This window comes from Labrus mixtus, chromosome 23 (assembly GCF_963584025.1).
Source record: "Labrus mixtus chromosome 23, fLabMix1.1, whole genome shotgun sequence".
Taxonomy (NCBI): Eukaryota; Metazoa; Chordata; class Actinopteri; order Labriformes; family Labridae; genus Labrus; species Labrus mixtus.
In genome coordinates this window covers 9,896,294-9,917,184 of record NC_083634.1, presented here as the reverse complement: position 1 = coordinate 9,917,184, position 20,891 = coordinate 9,896,294, and the positions used below count along the sequence as shown (strand labels likewise).

Sequence of the window (20,891 nt, the reverse complement as noted above, 5' to 3'; positions counted from 1 at the left end):
GCAAATTATTCTCGGTTGTGGTTGAGAGACACTCTACCGAGACACTATGGATGAACCATTAGGTAATGACGAGTCATAGTAGATAAAACACAGCTGTAGTGAACATTGCCAAATCAATTATGTATCCAAAATACGGGATTTTACCTCGAGACTGAAGACAAATTCTAATAGTGATAGATGGATCATTATAATACATCCCAGTTGTTCTACCAAGCAGTGATTTGACTGGAGACATTGGATACGATCAAACCTGGTAAATATCATTCTTTTCTTTTCATGAATTTCATCCTACCTGACAGACTGCACAGATTTGGTTAAAAAAAAGAAAAGAAAAATGCAATAAAAAAAATACTGCACGTTCAACGCCAGTCTGTCACAGTAACCCACTTCACGACTGCCGCACCACTGTGAGCATCCAAGTTGCATTTTCTCCTCTCATCCTAACTTGATTGTGCCGGAGAAATGATTTCAGCAGACGTCACTCATCTGCATAGGGAGTAAAATGCAACCATCCTGCAAGGCTTTTTGCACCCTGAAACGCTCTATATAGCCTTCTCAGGGTGCGATAAAGGGACATACTGGCGGCTGCATTACCGAAACTACAAACATGGAAGGTACGGTTTGCCTATAGTGTCATGCTAAAAATATATATTTAAATCCACATATAGGAGACACATCTGGGTTGCAAACTGTCCAAGATGGATGCAGCGCCGCTGTGCGCAAGGATGCACGGCGGAGTGGCAGCAGGGTGTCTTTGAATCTTTTTTACAATTCGCTCTCACGTATGCCTCCTAATTGTCGTTATTATTTTTCCATCCTTGCAGGAATAGGATGTTACTAGCATCCGCTGTAGTGGTATGGGAATGGCTGAACGAGCACGGACGCTGGCGGCCCTACAGCCCGGCTGTCTGTCATCACATCGAGGCAGTCATCCGGAGCAACCCGCGCTGTGGTAGTGTCGTCCTCGGCCAGGTGGACTCGCGCCTCTCGCCCTACATCATCGATTTGCATTCCATGCACCAGTTCCGACAAGACACAGGTGAGGAGCGGAGAGGAGAGGAGGAGACACATGGTGGAGGATGTAACGGTGTAGCTGGGCCTGAGGAGGAGGCCTTTTTTTTTTTTTTTTTTTTTACTGCTTATGATTGTCTATGCTATCTTTACAAGCCTTTCCTGAGGATTCTGAACCACAAATTGCTGCTTTTGCTGCATGATGGCTTCTTATTTGTACAGCTATATGACTGAAATGTTTCATTGTTATTGGGATGAAAAAATCTGCTCCCTCATAGTTTGCATTCTCCTGCTTTAGTACATTTATTTTAGAGGTTTAGAGCACAGGGAGGGATGTTTTGATTATGAAAGGATTCAGGGCCAGAGTGAGTCATTGTTGTAGGACCTGTGTGTTTTGACATGTTTTACCAAGGCCACAGTAGCAGCTTTTAGTGTCCAGTCATAGCAGCAGACAGTGAATTTTTCTTTTTTACTGTGAACTCAGTCTTTAATAGGCTACTCCTTTTTTATATATTTTTCAGAACCGGACATGGGAAGTGCAGTCGTTCCAATAACTGTGTCAGAGAGTCTCTGATACTGCCACGTTCATTTTTTAGCTCACAAAAATGAAATATTTTCAGTTGAGTGATGATCTCAAACAACAACAATGCAGTGCTAGTTAATGTGTTAATTTTAGCCACAGCTAGGTCCGCACTCATCCACCAATGCGTGGGCATATTCATTGTTTTATTGTATGGGGTAGAAATGGTAGATCTTTGTGGAGAAGTCGTCTTTCACAAATCAAAGTTTAATTGCAAGCGGTGTGAGATGAAGCAGTGAATGTCGAGCTTTCAGTTGTCAAACTTTGGCAGAGACCCGCATGTTTACCATCTCTCCCATCATTGGCTGACAAAATCATTGTGTGTTTTTTTTTGTTTTTTTTTTCTGCAACCAAGCAGAAGCTAAACTTGTAGGGTGGGGATGAAGGCAGACAGGGTGCCCCAGTCTAAATAGGAGACAGGGAGGAGGAGGAGATGAAGGGTGAGAAGGGTATTCAGGAGGAGGAGGTCTTTGAAAAAAAAGTGGGTTAAATGAAACACATTTTTCTGTTTTCTTTCAAGGCTGTACTTCTGGTTTTACATTATATATCTTAAATTTTTTTTTTTTTTTTTAAATGTAAACGTATAAAGGCCTTACTGTTAGAAAGTGTTAATGGGAAATGTTATACTGTTCTGACACAACTGCCTCAAAAATCCACAAAAAGGCTCCATCTGTTGAGGACTCTTTGTTCCACTTTTGTGTTTCAGATGCAGGGTTTTTAGATGTGAAGGCTTTACAGTGTGAAGACTCTAGAGTTTTTCGGATTCCCTGGGAAAGCAAACACAGCCAGCTTTGGGTCGGATCAAAGCTGCCAGCCAATCAGAAACCAGAACACCAAGTGCTGTTACCAGGGGCAACCTGTTTGCCCAAATTCTCAGCAAGCAAACACACAGACATGTTGAATTTGTTAGGGTTGTAAATGTCCTCATCCACAAAAGAGCACTGCAGTCTTATTGCAACTTCCTGTCAACAACAAGCAACATGGCAGTCATTTGGGTTAGAAAAAAAATATGCTACAGCTTTATTCTCTAGAATGAATGTAGAATGTTTTCTTGGTGACCACAAATTTCTTCAGACTCAGACAAAGTTTAGTAAGAGGTAATAGTCAGATGACTGCAGAACGTATTCCTAAATGTAGTTGCACCATGAACGCTATTTTGTGACCTCCTTATTCCTGTCCTAGGTACCCTCCGACCGGTACGACGCAGCTTTTACGACCCCACCTCAGCACCGGGCCAGGGCTGGTTGTGGGAGTGGGAGAACGACACCGGCAGTTGGACGGTGTACGACACTGACGTCGGCATCGCCATCCAGGCGGCACGCGATCGCCAGCAGCCCTGGCTGGATCTGGCGCCGCTGGGATTCTGCTACCTCATTGACTTCGAAAGCATGACCCAAATCAACGGGCAGACGCAGCGCTGCCGACGCATCCAGCGCCGCTCGGACCTGGCGTACCCCCTTGTGTCGGGGCCTTTGCCTCGATCACACCACGCGTGGGGACCCATGTCCATGCCCAGCCACGGAGGACTGCTGGGGGTGGATGTTTCCGGAGCGGCGGGTATGGGGATCCGAATGGGCAGCGGAGGGACTGGAAACGGGAGTGCGTATCCAAGTGGGGCGCTTCCTGCTTCGGCCATCACTTCTTTAGGACAACCGTGTGCCTGTCAGCAGTGTATGCTAGTGCTAAGTGTCAAGGCGGGTGCGATGGCGACTGCTCACACTCTCGGTCGGAGGCCGCCACAGACAAAACCACCTAGTCCCAAAATCAGCAGTCACCCAATCCCAGGAGGATCGTACTCGCTGACACTCCCTCGGCCTCCCTCCCTTTCTCGCTCCCTCTCCCCCCACAGGACATCCATAGTTGGGGCGACAGGTGGCTTCAGTGTGAGCGGTATGGGTGGCGCCGGAGGTGTGGGCTTTATGGGTGGCAGTGGCTATGGCAGCTCCAGCTATGGCTTCGGAGGAGGCTTCCCCCACTCTCTCTCTCTTCTCAACTCAGCTACGGCAGCCCTATCCATCTCCTCCACCCGCCCCCCTCCTCCACCTCTTCCGCCACCACCGCCACCCCCTCCTCCACCCTCCACACTGTCATCTTCAGCCATCTCTCCCCCTCACCCCCCTGCCTCATCCTCCCTGTCTGCTTCCTGCTCCGCCCCTACAGTGCCCGCTCCCGGCCCCCCTCCTCCTCCTCTCATCTCCACCGCTTCCTCCACCTGCACGCCCTCGCCTTCCGCCCGCGTGCTGGGTCCAGTGTCTTCATCGGGTGCTGCTGCCTGTGCCGCTCCTCTGCCGCCGCGGTCTAGCCTGGCGGGGCTAAGCAGACCTGCTCTGCAGCGGATTGCCATGGCTCAATCCCGTGCCCTGATCGCCTCTGGGTGAGTACACTGTAAAAAAAAAAAGAAAAAAAAGTCCCTTTTCGGTCTTATTAATGTTTTTATTAAAGTGTGTCGTTCCTGGAAACATAATACAAGTTTATAACTTATACAAGATTTTGATGTTAATTGGTGTCCAATAAAATGCCTTCTTGGTTGTTTGCCAATGGGGCTAACTACCAACAAGCTAGCTAGCTAGCAGTTGTGGTTTGCAGAGTCTTTTTTTTTTTAAACTCTCACTTAGCGCTATGGGCTGCTGAACATGCTAATCAATAGGTAGTTCCTAGCTAGCTTAATTTTTCAAGAGAAATTAGAGTTTATTGAAATATTATAAATGCAACGTGAAAAGGAATACTACAAGAACTATCAACAAACTGCAGTTCTGTTCAGATCTGGAGGGGGGTTTAGCGGCTTTCAGCCCTTTCTGGGGGGATTTCGATTGTGAAACTTGACTGATTTGGTTCTCTCTGACTGCCCTCTTCAGTTTCTCTCTTCCAGCAGCTGTAGGCTCTATGCAGCTGTTTTCAGTGAATAAGTTCTGAATTCAACTTTTTACCTTTTGCCAAGCGCCAAAGAGCTGAAACCAAGGAGATGGGCAACTGCTTTCAGAAAACAGGAGAGAAAATATGTTTACAATAACTGTGTTTATATGCAAGCCAGACCCTTATAATTAAATGTTGGACGTGACGATCGAATTGAATCTACACAGACCACTACAGCTCTGAACAATAATAATAATGTGTATGAATCATAACCATGGAACCAACCCAAGCACGACATGTAAGAAAATATAATTACACACACATTTCAAGTTTTTATTTTGTTGTTGTCCTCATTGCACAGTGTGTGACTCATTAACATTCATGAGCCTTTTTGAATCTTTGTGACAAAGTCCATGAGGGTCGTTCGTCTCCAGAGAAAACAATGACGAGCATTCACACCAAACAAGGTCACACTAGTCTTTCACGTTACACATATTTGTCACTTAATGGTGAAAGTACTTTTACCCTCCCCCCCACACTCACACATACAGTATACACAAAGCGTGTTTCTACTGTACATCATTGTCACAAACACAATTGTTTCATAAAGCAGGTTAGCTAAGTTATTTAAATGGCTTTACTGATTAGGACCTCAGATTTGAAACATACAGTAGGATGATATGAAACAAGGACACAGGTTTCAAACAAACAAAAAGCCAGTTACAAAATATTTCAACAATTTTAGTCTGACATAAAACAAAGGACATACAGCTGGAGACCGTAATCATGTGCAGACATTTTTACAAGACTTCTTCAATTCTGCAATAGCTCGATTTGTGGGAGTCATTCATCATCTAACAAATCACTATTCATCCGTGTGATATTCATGTTTTAAGTGATGTCAGCGTCTGTGGATGTTCACAAAAGCAGGAAGTCTCAGTATCCATGTGTTGAAGCCAGAGGGTGCTGGTTAGCAAGATGTCTTTGCTCCTGCTTTTTTCCCTTGGCTGGTTCTTCAGGTTGCCTTTTTACAAGCACGGCCTTCTTCAGAAGATGTTTTCAGGATGCTTGTGATTTCACTTGTGCTACTGCATCGCATCTAAATGAAACAATTGTACAATTTTTGCACAACATAAATCATTCAAACACTACAGTTCCTCTATACTGTTTTGATAGGGCATATGAACCGATTTTGTTGCATGTACTTGATCAAACAACCACATGCTGAGGATAATTTGTGAGCCCACCCAGCAGGTCACACCAACTTTCTGTATATCCTCGCATTAGCAGTCCAGCTAATCCTCAGATTAATAGCAAATACCACAGGCTTAATATTCTTGCTTCACTAATCTCAGTATTTTGTGTCAAGTGTGCTGTGTGACCTATTATTTCAATATGTCAGGTGAGAGCACCTGCTGCTGCGGTAAAACCCTACAACGTCACAGTTCCAGAGTCTCTGTGATCCCATGAGCCCTGGTTCCACTCTGCTGTTGGCTCTTCTCCTCCCTTTACTTATACTTAGCTCAATCTCTACTAAGTGCTACCTGCTGTCATCGTCATACTGGTTTATCCCCATGTTCATTGCTGGCATGTCATTAGTGCTCCTGTAATTGAAAGAGGTGGAACACTTCTTGAAGCTTGTCAACCTAGATAGGTAGAGCCAGTAGCATTGTTCCTTAAAGCTTGCAACATTCAAACTGGGCCCCTCCTTCTGGGCTCATGGCCCCTAGAAGCGCACACTCACTGCAGGACATAGCGTGTACATTTACTGCTCGTACCGACAATGCAGCACGTCAGCCTGTCCAACAGAAAGCAGGCCAACTCAGCGTCCACGGGTGATAGCCAACTCAAGGTTCATCCTTGTTTTAGAACAAGCTATGTCTGCTTGCCGTTCTGCCTCACCGTGATATTTCCTCTTCTTTGCCACTACGTCCTCGTCCGTCATATTCACCGGTTTAAAACGGGTCCAAAGGCTGAACTGTTATCACTCCTCAAACTGTCATTGGCTGGGGGAAAAACTATACTGCATGTATGGAGGCCCATAAGGGCTGATTGAATCGCATTACTTTAGTATACGTCTATTTTGACTATAAATTCTAAATTCATAAATACATGGAGATAATTAAGTTCACCTGTATTTATCAAGTCAAGCAAATGAAATACAGAGTGTAATTAAGACTTTTCAGCATCATCTTAATCAGTTAATGTCATTTTTTTAGCTGTGTGGTTAAACATTGGTGTGACTAATGTTGGTGAACATTTCGCCGATTGCAGTTATAACTAGAAAAACTACACAAATTTCATTGGAAGATGACTCAAACATCAACATATATTCAACACCTAAGTGGAGCTAGCTGCCTGCTAGCTGCCTGCTAGCTGCCTAAGGGTCCACAGGGTTTTTTTGGCTAGTTGCTGCTAACGGTGCCTTTCTCTTGTTGCCTTTTGGTGTGAAGCATTTATACAGTATTTTAAAGAGTGAAACAGCTGATTATAAATGGATCATTATTTATCTTTTAAGCATTGCCTTTATGCATGTTTTAGCAGTATGTCAGATCTGGTTTTTATATTTCTCACAGTGTGACTTAACTTGATTTAAATGTTGTCCATAGCCGTTACATTACATTAACTCACATTGTGCATTTTTACCTCAAAATCCTCATGTTCAACAGCTCACTTTTATCCCATTGATTGTTAATATGAATGAAGGAAGCCTGAGTGTCTCCGGTGGTTCATCGGCGTCACCATACTGGAAATCCTGCCTAACTTTCAGTCAACCTAACGACAGTTACATCGCTCCCAACTGTCACCAGGTCAGACACGCGTCCATGCATAACTCGTATCGTTCATAAAATCAAAACGGATTTGTTATAAAAAAAACACGAGTCCCCTGTACAGTGTGCCCGTAAGAACAATAAACAATCAGACCAATCCAAAGAAAAAGTTTGAGAAGCCCTGCTGTAGACTCTGCGTTAGGAATGTCAGGTAATAATTATTTGTGCCCCTTTTCACATTATACTTTGTCATTTGATCCAATATTGTGGCTTAGATGATTATCAGAGCAACCTGAAGGCATCATCTGTATTGATTAAATTATCTTACCAAATATACTTAAAAGTTCTAAACATAATGACGTAATAAGCTTCAATAAAACTGGAATAATTATCAATCCAAAATACAGTTGAACAAAAAAAAATGTTTTCAAAGTAACTTTAATAAACACAAATAATTCATACATTATGAGCAGATTTCCATGAACAAGTGAAAGCACAGGAACAACAGAAGTACAAGTTGTTTTGAGATGAAATCAAAAGAGGAAATGTGAAGGTGAGTTTGATATTCAATTTATTGATATTGACTGAAATATTACATCTGAGTAGTAAATCGATTTTTGGAAAAGACAGCACAGTTATCCCCTATTATGTTAATAAAAGTAATGCCAAACAATAATAATAATAACATTTATGTATTTTCTTTATAAGCTGCTTTTCATGTCCTCAAAGACACTGGACAGTAGTAAGTGTACACATGATTTGTTCCATTTGGATTGGCTCTTTTTGACCTTTGTTGATTCGTGTAAGAGAATTTTCCGTCAGTGAAATTGAGCAGATGGTTTCCAAGTCAAGTGTCACAGATTATCACAGTGACCAAAGTTTCCTTTGGCGCAAACACCTGTCGGGGGTTCCTTTCTCCACTGGCTGCAGTGGATTTAATATCGATGCCTCTGTCTCCTTTTCATTATGGGTTTTTTACTCCTTCCTCACGGATGTATCTGTGTATCAGACTTATTTTAAGGTGTGAGTTTGAATCTAGTTTAAATGTGCGTGTCTGTGTTGCCATATGCTGCAGCTCGGCATCATCCAGCGGGTCCAGATGGAGGCCGTGCTAATGCCCTCAGATTAGCAGGGATCAAAGAAACGTGACTTGCCGACTCACCGCTCCTCTTTCTGTTTACCCACATTTACCTGCCTTCTTCCCACCTTTAATCTGTTTCAGCGTGTGACTTACGCTCACAAATGTCAATGAACCTCTTCTCGCTCAGGGTGTGACCAGTCAGCTGACAGGTTTTCTCCTTTTTGTGAATCAGAATCGTGACACGGGGGGGGGGGGAAGCTTTGTTGGTAAACAAGCAGACATAGTAAGAGAGTTTATAGTGTGAGCAGATTGAATGGTACAGTTTTACACTATTTATGATTACTACTCACATGTCTGTTAATGCAGCATGGGGCCATTTTTAAATAATTTAGTACTTCCTCCCTGAATAAAAACATCCACAGATATGCAAATAATAAAAATGTTCTTCTTTTCTATAACAAGGTTTGCATTTTTTTTCTCCATAAGGTAGATTATTATAAGAAACTGGGTGGACGGACCATTACCAGGGTTAGGGTTATATAAAGCAGGTGTTTTCTTAATAAACCCACCCTCAAATGCTCCGTCCAAAACGATGCTTGTCACCAAATAATTTAGAGTTTTGGTTGGAGATGTGATGTTTGGTAAAATACATGGAAAAAGTCAACATATGTAGGAAGATACCCAAAGACAGACGTATAGAAGAGCAGAAAATCAGTTTGTCTTAAAGCTCAGAGCACAAAATTAAATAGCCTACGACGAAAAACAAAGATGTGTGTTTTTAAAGGTCACATATTATGCAAAATACACTTCAGCATGTTTTTCTAACACTAACATGTGTCTCTAGTCTGTCTGCAAACACCCTAATTATGAGAAGACATACACTTCACAGACATGTTTTGGTGAGCAGGAGCCGATCCCAGCTGTCATCGGGCAAGAGGTGGAGTACACCATAGACTGTTCACCAGTCAATCACGCTGCTGACATATAGAGACAGACAACCAGGCACAGTCATTCACACCTCGGGCAAAACATTCTTGAGTCACCAATTGACCCTAACGAGCATGTCTTTGGACTGTGGGAGGAAGTACCCGGAGAGAACCCTCACATGCACAGAGAGAACATGCAAACTCCACACAGAGAGGCCCTGTGGAGGATAATATATGACTTTTAAATTAGTTTTTTTTTTCTTTTTCAGACGAGTTCGATAGGCCAGAAAGTAAAAAAAATACAATAACCTCAAACCAAAATAATAACCATCAAAGCCAAGAACACACACATCTTAAATAAAAGACAGAGGATAGGTTGTTAAGGTCGCCTAGCAAAGTCCCCCAAACAGCCCAAAACTGTGATTTCTAAGTAAAATAGTTTTGGCTTCAAACACTCTGCTAGTTATTTTCCATATGGACAAACCCATGTCATGTGTATGATCGCTTTACTTAAGGGGCTATTTTTGGAATCATTTGCCAGGTACAGACGTCTTCATACATAAGCATGACAGTTACAGTCAAACTGCTCATTTGAATCCTAAGGATGCTTTTAATGGACGTCTTTAATGGATGCGACACAACAAAGCAATAAACGAAAAGTGCCAAAATCTGAGGTCAGGATTCCTGACAGCAGCTGTGATATCTCGGCCGTGGCGCTGTGTTAGCATATAGCCGTATGTGCTCGAGTCTGGTAGCCTAATGGCAGCCTGACAGCGTGACGTGATACCTGACAGGTAATCCCTGCTGTGACCAATCTCTGGCCTACAACCAGAGCTCAGTCAACAGATGGAGGCAGGTGGATTAGCTCTATAAGAGGAGGAAGGAGACGTGCCAGTGGCACACAAGCAGCAGGAGAAGAGGGAGCCCGAGACACTGACACACTACTGGAATAACTGCTGGAATATCTGTGGTGCTTTCAGGAACCAAAAATGACTGTTATCAAAACTGGCAGGCCGTAAGTTAAAACTGTAGCTTGACAGTAATAGTGACTTTTGTCATGTGTTTTATATTTGAGGTAACCTGTGGAGAAGCAGAGGATGGTTTGACTTGTGTAAAGTGTCGGAAATATTAATTCATTCAGCTGATTAAAGGAGTTCATCTTTTCTAGATAACTGAATTAAAGAAGAATGATGCTGCCTCACCTTACACAAATTGAAAGCAGGTGCAGCGAGTCTGTTTCCTAAAAAGTGAATCATTACTTTTCACTTAAAAGTGAAAAGGAAGTCTTTATTATTGTTCCTCCTGTGTTCTTGTTAAGTTTACTTCCAAACAAAGGTTAGCAAAAAGAAATAAAAAGTAGTTTTCCAAGTGTGCGGCCACACAAACCCTAATCTTAAACCTCACATAGCGAGACGTCTCACCTGGCGATTACAGGACAGACAGTGTGTCAACCCGTGATGCGCGGCATCTGTCTGTTTCCCAACATGACGCAGCAAAAGCTCCTCAACCTGAGAGGAACTGGGAGCTTGCAATATGCCATGGCAAGCTGTTTATGTTATTATTACATTACGTTTGCAGGTGACTCTTCAGAGGACGATTCTTGTTCCTATAGTTTCTATAATCTGAGATGACCACCGGGACAGTCTTGAATGTGCTGTAAGTGTGTCATCAGTGATCATGTAGGTTCATGTAAGTTTGATGTCTTGTGTTTCAGAGTGCCAACAGTTCCAGTGAAGAACCTTAATGGATCCAGCCCGGTGCACCCTGCACTGGCAGGTAATTATCTGTTTAAAATTGTCTTAACAACGTAATAAATCAAAGGTACTTTCTTAAGAATGTGTCAAAAATGTAAGACTTAAAAGATACATTTTAAGTTTATAAAAGTAGCTTTTAAGTGACACTGACTTACTGCCCTACAAACAACAAAGCCAATGACATTTAGCGCCATATCTGATGGGTATTGTTTAGTCGTCACATGTAAGGTGTATAGATTCTGTCCTGGGGAAAAGAGCTTATCAATGATTAGACCCTATACTAAGTGTCTAACGTGCCCCCTCTGCTGGCTGCATCCAGGCATTACAGGCATCCTGATGAGCGCAGCAGGACTTCCTGTCTGCCTGACACGCCCCCCCAAGCTGGTGCTTCATCCTCCTCCTGTCAGCAAGAGCGACATCAAGCCCGTCCCCGGCCTGGGCCACTGCTGCCGCAAGACCAACAAGAAACAGGCTCGCAAAGGTGGGTTCGAAGAAGTCTGCTTGAATGTTTTCAAGAACAAGTGCAAGTGTCATGTGCAATTTGGTCATTCTATGTTTTTCACTCTCATAGGCAAGACCCCTGAGGAGGTAGTGAAGAGATACCTTCAGAAAGTCCGCAATCCCCCTGAAGAGGTTAGCTCTTGTTTAATGACTTTTTAAGTCACATAAAACATGATAGGTATATTTTATGACATTTGGAAACCAGTGCACAACACAGGCTGGTTTTAAGTGTGAAAATGTTAAATATGAATCTTATTGACTGCATCAGCACAAGGAGTTTGCTCTTTTGTCATTGAGATTATCTAGTTATTATTTGAAGTATTGATTTAAAAAGCTGGCTTTTAAGGGAGTTTAGCTACCCCTAACATTTACAAAATTCCTTCATTGATGAAAGCCTTGAGCTGTAGTTGAATGCTCTTAGAAAACATGCATGTTAACAAGACTCTTTTTTAACACAAGGAAAGCATTTTCTTCTATGATTGTGATTTCAACGGCTATATTCAAAAAGAAGTATTTAACGTGTTTTACATGTCTTCCCATCTCAGGACTGCACCATCTGTATGGAGGCTCTAGCCGGGCCATCGGGCTACAAAGGCCCCGGTGTAGGTGGCATCTCACGGGCTGAGTCAGTGGGACGCCTGGCTCAGTGCGGCCATCAGTACCACCTCCAATGCCTCGTCGCAATGTACAACAACGGCAACAAGGACGGCAGCCTGCAGTGTCCAACCTGCAAGACCATCTACGGAGTCAAAACCGGCAACCAGCCCCCAGGCAAGATGGAGTACCACGTCATCCCCCACTCACTGCCGGGCCACCCAGACTGCAAAACCATCCGGATTATTTATAACATCCCACCTGGCATCCAGGTAACGACAGCATACCAAATCTTACATGACACTAGCTAAAAAAAAAAAAAGGATGACTACAGGATATGTTTTGGTCTCTTTTATTTAAGGATTTGACGATTTTTTTTGTTCCGTTAAGGGCCCAGAGCACCCAAATCCAGGCAAACCTTTCACTGCCCGTGGTTTCCCCAGACACTGCTACCTTCCTGACAGCGAAAAGGGACGCAAGGTAAACCAGAACCTTCCTTTCCTGTCGGTTAAAAAGTTCATTTTAATCTGACATGACTAGTTTTCGGATTAAAGTTGAATCTTTTCTTCCTTAATCTTTTCCTCCAGGTTCTGCGGCTTCTTCTGGTAGCGTGGGACCGCCGGCTCATTTTCTCCGTGGGCACGTCCAGCACCACCGGCGAATCCGACACAGTCATCTGGAACGAGGTGCACCACAAGACAGAGTTTGGCTCCAACCTGACAGGCCATGGTTATCCCGATCCAGGCCACTTGGACAACGTGCTGGAGGAGCTTAAGGCTCAGGGCATCACCGAGGAGGAGTGTCTACCAAGAGACTGACCAGAAAAACAGAAGAAATGGGAAACAAGGCTAGAAACTGCTGGAAAATATTTAATGTTTTCAACAAAAGAAAGTACTTTTACCACCAGAGAAGGATCAAGCCTTTGAACTCTTTACAGGAAAGATGCAGAAAGTTGTTTCCTGCAGACAGAATTAGCTGAAAATGAAATTTCTCTCATGACTGCATGAGTCAGTTTCAGTACGGGAGAAATCCATTTTTCTCCTGATGCAGTAACAGTGTCAAGATCACAGATGTTATTCAGTGAGACATTTGAGACCACTGTGCACATACAAGTCAGTGTTAGATTAACAATAACAAACATTTAAACTGTGAGACTTCAAATCAAGAATGTAACAAAGTGGATTTTTCCCTGAATTGATTAAGTTTTTGCTGCTAAGTGGAACTGAAAGAAGGAAAAGAAGTCTGTACGTTTGAAGCGTTAGTCCAAGCAGAAGACACTTGTGTGTAACTGGATATCTGAGCATGAATATTTGCTGACCTCTAGTGGTACTTTTCCAGAACTACATTCCTTTTTAGCTTTGATTTGTATTCAATTGTATCGATGTACATTGCAAATACTTGATATATGATATTGTTTCCATCATGTTTTTATATTTTAATTTTACATTTGTTTTATATGCTGTTTCTTTGCATTGCATTATGTGTGTGTGTGTGTGTGTGCGTGCGTGCGTGAGTGTGTTTGTGTGTGTTGTAACAGACCGACATTTTCGCTGAAGTGAGAATAAGCTGCAAGTGTGCCCAAGATGGCCTGAAAATGTATACGCCATCTACCAGCCCCTTTCTTTAAAAAAATATATAATTTTCTGTATTTTTAACAGTTTTTAAAACTGACATTCCTTAGCTATTTGGCTCTCAGAACATTGGTAAGAAACTTTCTATGTATTCTAGTTTGAGCTAAATGTTGAGGACTGATTGAGGAAAAACTACTATGGATTAATCCCTCTCACAAAACATCTAGGATTGGACCTCCTGCCTGAGCTCAGATTTGCACAGAGCTTGCCACTTGGTATCAAAATATCCCAGGACAGCTTGCATCTACTGTACTTTTTATGTAGGTCACACAAACCAGGCTCAAATGCTCTAATGAAACTACAAAGTGAAGTCGTTTGTTGGTTTTTCTCATGTTTAGTTCCTGCAATGAGCAGGTGCAAAAGACTATCTCTTGTTGTGGATCTAGCTTTGGCCAAAGTGGTCCAGTCGGTTTGCATTCAGTCCAGTGTGGACCGGTTTGTAATGAGATTCAATAGATGAGTTGTTAACATGCTAATGTAGGCCAACATTAAAAGCAGTTTTGCTTTATGATACTTTATGTATGCACTGTACTGTATGTATGTGTTTTATGTGCACAAATTTGCATTAAACGTTTTTCTAAGGTTCAAAGAAAATTACAGAACTACCTTACTGATTTTCGTGACGTTAAGAAGTGCGAAATTACACTAGGCCTACTTTTGATGTACAGCAGACATTGCGGCAAAAAGTGGCAAAGACAAGATACTCGTCAATGCCAAAATTTTGTGTTGAAATAGCACAAGTAGGAAAAGAGTCGTAAACTCAACAGGCACAGTTTGCTGTATGTCATATAAGCTAGTATGCTAGCTAGCTGTATGACACCATGGTGAAGTCCGTAAATGTGACATTTATTTTATACTTTGAAGTTTTAAATGACACTTTTAGTCTGTTTTAACAGCTACACGGGTGCCAAAAGTGAAAGGAAATTGGTAAATGCTGAAATATTGTGAGACTAGATCAAGCAGGGAAGAGCCAAAGTTAAAACCCACACTTTAGCAATTAACTGGAAACTAGAAGCTTCATGCAAGACAACCATCATTGTTTACTCTCTTATCTCAAATGTCAGCTTTAGTAAATAACATTGACACTATGATCTTTGAACAGCACTGTCTGCATTTACAATAACAGAGAATTGCATTTACTATAGGCTAATGTAGCGTGCATAGGCTACGATTCTCGAAAGAAAAAAAAAAGACCAATGTTTATTAATTTAGCCGTTAAATGTGTCAACTTTGATACTTTAAAGTGACATTATGACACTTGAATTGGACTAACAGCAGAGGTGAGGTCTATTTAATCAGTGAAAGTTGCGTTTTAATATTGATTATGATTTGTTATTTAACTTGTAAAGGACAGGACGAGCTCTTCATTCTCTCCAAAGTAATATTGGCTTTTTATTGGGCCATTTGATTATCTGAACCATTGAACGCTATCACCCACATTTCACAAACGTTGGCACACTACACATTTGCATCTTTAACTACCTCTACTTTGAGCAAATTCAATTCAAACTTCACTTTATATTTCATAGATTAGCCTAATTACTGACTCCTACCTAAAGACTAGAGAGGTGGATGACCAGTTTATCCCCAGATTAGTCTGGCTCCTGGATTAGTAGTTGGGATTAATTCCACTTTAATGAATTAAAAACAGTAAGAGACTATTAAACACAATTATAGTGGACCCCAGTAAGATAATTTGAGTAGCCTATGTTGAAATAAACAAGCGTGGTACCTGTGTTTTTTAAGCAACTCGTATAACAAGCATTTAAGAATGAGGAATTACTATGTACATAATTATTATATTATGTATTTGAGGGAAGGCTGTCTAGGTTACTATCACAAAACTGCAAAAAAAATATATATGATAAAATTTTAACTTTAAGAATGTGATAAGATTGGGGCACCAGTGACCTAGCAGGTAGTTTGTGCGCCCAATGTACAGAGGTTGTAGTCCTTAGAGCGGGCGGCCAAGGTTCAAATCCGGCCCGTCTTCTAATAGAGGCATAAAAAGCCCAACAATAAATAAATAAACAATGAATATTCATAAACAAACAAAAAATAATCCGCTAAAAGTATAAACCCATAACAGCAAGAACATGTGTTCCTTTTTGAGACACTCGCCTAACCTTCATGCTGGCTGAAAAACAAACACTCAAAAACCTTTCACACCAACTTTCATTTGCCCTTCTATTTCCGTGACGGCAGAGCTTAACGGAGGACTTAAGTGACAGATGTGATGGATTGTGCAAAGCTGCCAAATTGTGGTATGAAAATGCACCGGCCGCCAGTCAGGTTTCTGAGGAGCAGATGGGTTAAGGGCCTAATCAGGCCGGAGTTAAGCCGACTGACAGCAACTAGTAACCGTAATTAAGATGAAGTGAGCATGCAAGCAAATATTGAGCATTACTGTTTTGGGGTGATTCAGGCTTTCCAGACAAAATGCTGCAGGAAAGTAGTCGTGTTTTTCTGTATGTGAAAGACAGTATTTTTTGCAGAAATGTTTTATTTTAAAAGGTTGAGAACATTGAGGGAGTGAGAGAAAGGGAGCAAGAGACTATGGGGGAAAATATGCACATATTATGGTAGATTAGGCTGCTTGAGATGGGGGTAGACGAGGATCCGCCCCTCACTGAGACCTAAAGGGGGGAGGGGTTTCCTACTGGTCAGAGAAATCCTTACTTCAGGGGGGATCATTGTCTACAACCCACAGCTATGATAAGAAAGCTGATTATAGCAGTCAGCATTTTGTATACCAGTACAGGATGAATGCAGGTTGCAGGTTTTTTCTGGTGTCTGTTATTTCCAGCTAAAGCATTTCACAGCGTTTCAGTGAAAAGCTTTTCTCTGCCTTTTAGATCTAAATTGCAGGCTGTAAGTGTTTTCCTCTCCTCTACATCAAGCCGGATGAAGCAGATCCTCCCTCTCCCTGTCTCAAAATGACTTGTCTATAATTAAAAGCTTTTAAATGGAGCAGCGTGTTGGCTGACTACCAAATCCAGTGCCTTGTTGCTAGGGAAACACATACCCGGTGTATCCGCTCTCTCGCTCTCTCACTCTCTTTTTTTTCCCTCCTCCCCAGAGGCTCATATTTCAAAAGTGTCAGCAACCTCATGCGCTCACACTGCTGCCTTTCAGCTAAAAGCTTTTTGTGCTTGTGTGGAGCAGAATGGAGGGAAAAAGGAGAGCGGATGGGAGTGGTTATAGGGAGAGGGAGGGAAAAAGAAGGGCCTCCCTCTCTGTTGCCACGGCAACTTGATGTCACAGTGACATCACGCACCACTAAAAGCTTTTAACCGGATTCCTCTCCTGCCTTAGGCCCCATTTTGAGTCCTCTTTCAGCAAGGCTAGGGGGGAAGGGCACAGGCAGGACGGTGTGTGTGCCTTCTTGTATCACTCCCTCACTGCAGATTGAATACAGCTCTTAGCACGGTAAAAGACTTTCAAATTCAATCTGGAGAGATCCTATTTCTGCAAACCACAGCCAGCACAGGCCAAGAGAACCATTTGAAAGATGGCAACAGAAGATGGTTTCAGCTACCTCTTGCAAGGCCACAGTGAGAAACACAGACGGGCCCCAAACTGGACCGACGGGGAAATGAAAGCCCTCCTGTACGTGTGGGAGGAACACCACAACGAACTGAAAACGAGCAAAAGGAACGCAAAGGTTTACGAGAAGATGTCTCAGAGGTTTTTCCAGCTGACCGGAGAGCAGCGGTTCAAAGAGGAGATCAAGATGAAAATCACCAACATGTCTTTCCAGTACAGGCAAGTGCACCACATGCAAGTTGACTTCAGCTTTGACTTCAGGCTCCAGCTGTTTCGTGACTTTAAACCTCTATTTCTGATCCAACAGGCGATCGAAAGCTTCAGCCATTGAAAGCGGGGAGACGCCAGACTGGCCTTATTATAAACCCATCGAGAAGATCCTCTCCAAACCGCTGGAGAACGGGCGAGTGAACTGTTTGGAGTTCCAGGCCTCCACTGCAGGTCCTTCCACTTCCTCCCAATCCACAGACAACCTGGTGACCCTGTCAGAGGAGGGGGTGATGGGATTTCTGCCAGAGTACACAGGCTCTTCAGACGAGATGGAGATAAAACAAGAGCTGGACTCGCTGAGCTCTGACAGCGAGCACACACATGGCTCCAGGTAACAGGAAGTAGTCAAGACATGATTTTTAGGGCATGCAAGTGATTGAGAAAGGTTAAAACTAATTTTCGACTAAGTTCACATAATGGTCCTGCAAGGCTTTACTCTGGCACACCTGTTTCGTGATGTGCGTAACCAAATGATATGACCTGGCAAACCAAATTTAAAAATTCAAGTAAAATAAAAAGTTAGGTTCTTTGTTATATTGGGAACAAGTCGCTTTTCTCTTGTAGGAAGCAGCGAGAAATCAGACCCTTGAAAAAACGTAATAACTAAGTATATTTTTCGGTGATAATGGACATTAAGAAACAAAATGTTTTCTTCCTTTTGCATGCTGTCAACCATTTCTTAATAAGAGTCATGAATTGGATTTAAGAAACTACAAACACTACTTTGTAAAGTAATGGCAGCACTACAAAAAGTAGTTAAAAATGACACCATATCTTGAATTCCATCGTCAAATAGTGAGAGCGGAGTTACTGACACTCTGCCAGTTTCCTTATTAGCAGGGCTACTTTTGCTGTTTATAATCTCCATGGCTGTAGTAGGCTGATGCCGTATTCATGTGAGATAACTAAATCAGTCAAATAACTAAGTAGAGAAAGCGTCGCAGGAATCAAGGAGAAATGTAAACTTAGTTTCAGCAAAGGCTACCTGCTGTTATCCTTAGCTAGCTATTACTGGATCTTTGTCTTGTGATGCTTTAGTGTCAGTTATGCGGCTTATTTTGTAACTTGTACATTGTGTTTTTTTTACAAATTGTGAAAACATTTTAATTGCCATTTTCTTTCATCTTATTTGACATTGCAAGAGGGAAATGTGAAGCTAAGTAAATGTAGCTAATACTTACTTGACTGTAAGACTCTTCAGCTAGCTTAGAACTTTAGCATTCAGGTGTGTTTTATATCAGATGTTAGCTGCCAACTTTATAAAACATTTACCTTGAAATCTAACATGAGAAAATGACAATTCATATTTATAACCATTTTTTTTTATCTGGTTATATACTATGACAATTCCCACTCTGAACTTTCCATTTTCTTCCCTCCAGCTCTCACCCTACTTCAGCCAGGAGAAGGCGCACCAACAAGCACCTGTCCCTGAAGAGAAAGAAACTGCGGGTGATGCAGGCCATGCTGCAGCAACAAAAGAAGTCCAGCCGGGCCGTGGAGGAGACGTGCAGGGAGGTCCGTCGAGCAGTGCATCAGCAGAGCCTCCTCCAGGTCCAGTGTCTGCAGTTGCAGGAGCGCATGATGAACCTTCTGGAGAAGATGATCCAGCCTTTGTCCACTACCTCAGCATCATGGGGTCAGAGCGGGGCTAAAGATCCAGGACAGCCCTGAAGCGTGAGGGTTATGTTTGTCTTGGATATATCATTGTCTTGCCTCACCTATATAGCCTATATTTATAATGGATTTTAGTCCAACATCTAACATGTTTTAGGCGTATTGTGCTGCAAATGCCAAAACATAGCTCTTTTCAGTGCAAAGATGGTATACAGAGGTACAACAATATTCTGTTACTATTTCTCACAGTGTAGTCAAAATGAATATATCAAAGTAGGATGACCCTGTTTATAACCTTTATTATATATGCTGGTAGTTTAGCATCTCAGTCATTTTAAAATAAACTTTTTTAATGATTGTGTCAGTTTTTCTGTTTTGAAGTATTTGTTTTTAAAATCACTGTGGGAACAACAGCCTTGCAAAAATTCACTTATCTCTTCACTGTGCCAGGAATTACTTTTTTGTTGTGAAGGTTTGATGCCAAAACAGGGCAATTTGTAGCATTATGAACTAGAAGTTGAGGCAATAATCCTTTTTTCTGTTCTTGGAGTGACAGGAAGGGAGCTGTTCCTGAAATGACATTTACAACACAAACTGCATTCCTCTGACATGTTCAGCGTTAGAAAAAAAGCAATTATTTAGAAAATTAGAATGACTTCTACCCTTGATTTTAGATTCATACTGATAAAACTACAGAAAACCAATTTATAAAAGACTTTTAAAAATTGGTAAGCTACATTTCCAGCTTTCAACTGATACATCTTTTGAAGGTGAATCCCACTTAGAATCAATCAAAACAAATCTGAAAGAAATTGAGACTCTAATTTATTCTTCTAATCATATTCAACAACTCTGCCTGCACACTGATTGGACTGTCAAAGGACAAACAAATGCACTTCAGTGTTAAATGGATAGTGCAGTTTTGCTTTTAGCATAAGATAAAATATCAAAGTAGAGACAGAAAAAGCACTTTTTTCATGAGATTTTAATTGTTTTATAAAGATTTTTTGTTCATCCCCTACGTTGGATTTTTGCTGAATAAAACAATAAACAAGCTGCAGTCATTTCTTGTCTTTCTTGTCAACTGGAGGGTACTTATTGAAATGCACAGAAGGTAAGGTCTGATAATGTCCAACTCTTAAAGTCTTTGCCTTTCAGCCCATTTTAAGAGGATTTGGAGAAACTGGGGATTACGTTGGTTCCATCACACACAACCCCAGCTCCATGGAGTCACTGTTACATGAAAAATTAAAATGCATTTTTTCAGTAACATGTAATTGTAAAACAAAAATGGATGCATTTTGATGTAGCTTACAATAAGTATGAAACCAAAAAAATGCTCCATGGCTTATAGCATGAGACTATTCATTATCAGTGTTATTGTATTTCCGCCACTGTGTGGGCTGCTATGGAGGACGAGATCTGACAGAAGTATAAATAAATAAATAAATAAATGTATAAATAAATACTGGAATAAATAAGTAAAAGAATGAATGAATAAATAAATAAATAATCAAATGTGTGAATAAATAAATAAATAAAAACTGGTAAATAAATTGGACATAAATAATTAAATGTCTTAAATGTATTTCTTCATGTCTTTATTTCCACATTTATTTATTTCTACATGTATTTATTTCCACATTTATTTATTTCTACATTTATTCATTTCCATATTTATTTATTTCTACATTTATTTATTTATTTATTTATACTTCTGTCAGATCTCGTCCTCCATAGGCTGCACATCATGCGT

General features: G+C 41.6%; 2 protein-coding genes across 3 annotated transcripts; both read left to right on the top strand.

Moving 5' to 3' along the window:
- Nucleotides 1–4: 4 nt before the first annotated feature.
- Nucleotides 5–14,311, top strand: dtx4a (deltex 4, E3 ubiquitin ligase a). Of its 2 annotated transcripts, none has more exons than XM_061030763.1 (9): nucleotides 5–253; nucleotides 825–1,039; nucleotides 2,774–3,965; nucleotides 10,937–10,998; nucleotides 11,296–11,457; nucleotides 11,548–11,609; nucleotides 12,023–12,343; nucleotides 12,462–12,551; nucleotides 12,659–14,311. In XM_061030763.1, exons 2-9 carry the CDS (start codon nucleotides 832–834, stop codon nucleotides 12,887–12,889), a joined length of 2,328 nt encoding a protein of 775 aa, XP_060886746.1. In that variant the 5' UTR covers nucleotides 5–253; nucleotides 825–831; the 3' UTR covers nucleotides 12,890–14,311. The 2 variants fall into 2 exon arrangements, with proteins under 2 accessions (XP_060886746.1, XP_060886745.1); XM_061030762.1 differs by lacking the exon at nucleotides 5–253 and adding an exon at nucleotides 459–614.
- A 2,500-nt stretch (nucleotides 14,312–16,811) lies between these two features.
- msantd1 (Myb/SANT-like DNA-binding domain containing 1) lies at nucleotides 16,812–20,190 on the top strand. The gene is made up of 3 exons (XM_061030770.1): nucleotides 16,812–17,467; nucleotides 17,556–17,849; nucleotides 18,901–20,190. The coding sequence occupies exons 1-3, from the start codon at nucleotides 17,214–17,216 to the stop codon at nucleotides 19,190–19,192; spliced, it is 840 nt and encodes a 279-aa protein (XP_060886753.1). The 5' UTR covers nucleotides 16,812–17,213; the 3' UTR covers nucleotides 19,193–20,190.
- The last annotated feature ends 701 nt before the right edge of the window (nucleotides 20,191–20,891 follow it).

Coding starts and splice junctions, on each gene's coding strand:
- dtx4a (XM_061030763.1), top strand. CDS start 832: ATGTTACTAGCATCCGCTGTAGTGGTATGGGAATGGCTGAACGAGCAC. Junction 3,966..10,936: donor CGTGCCCTGATCGCCTCTGG/GTGAGTACACTG, acceptor CTTGTGTTTCAG/AGTGCCAACAGTTCCAGTGA. Junction 12,344..12,461: donor ACATCCCACCTGGCATCCAG/GTAACGACAGCA, acceptor TGTTCCGTTAAG/GGCCCAGAGCACCCAAATCC.
- msantd1 (XM_061030770.1), top strand. CDS start 17,214: ATGGCAACAGAAGATGGTTTCAGCTACCTCTTGCAAGGCCACAGTGAG. Junction 17,468..17,555: donor AACATGTCTTTCCAGTACAG/GCAAGTGCACCA, acceptor CTGATCCAACAG/GCGATCGAAAGCTTCAGCCA. Junction 17,850..18,900: donor GAGCACACACATGGCTCCAG/GTAACAGGAAGT, acceptor TCTTCCCTCCAG/CTCTCACCCTACTTCAGCCA.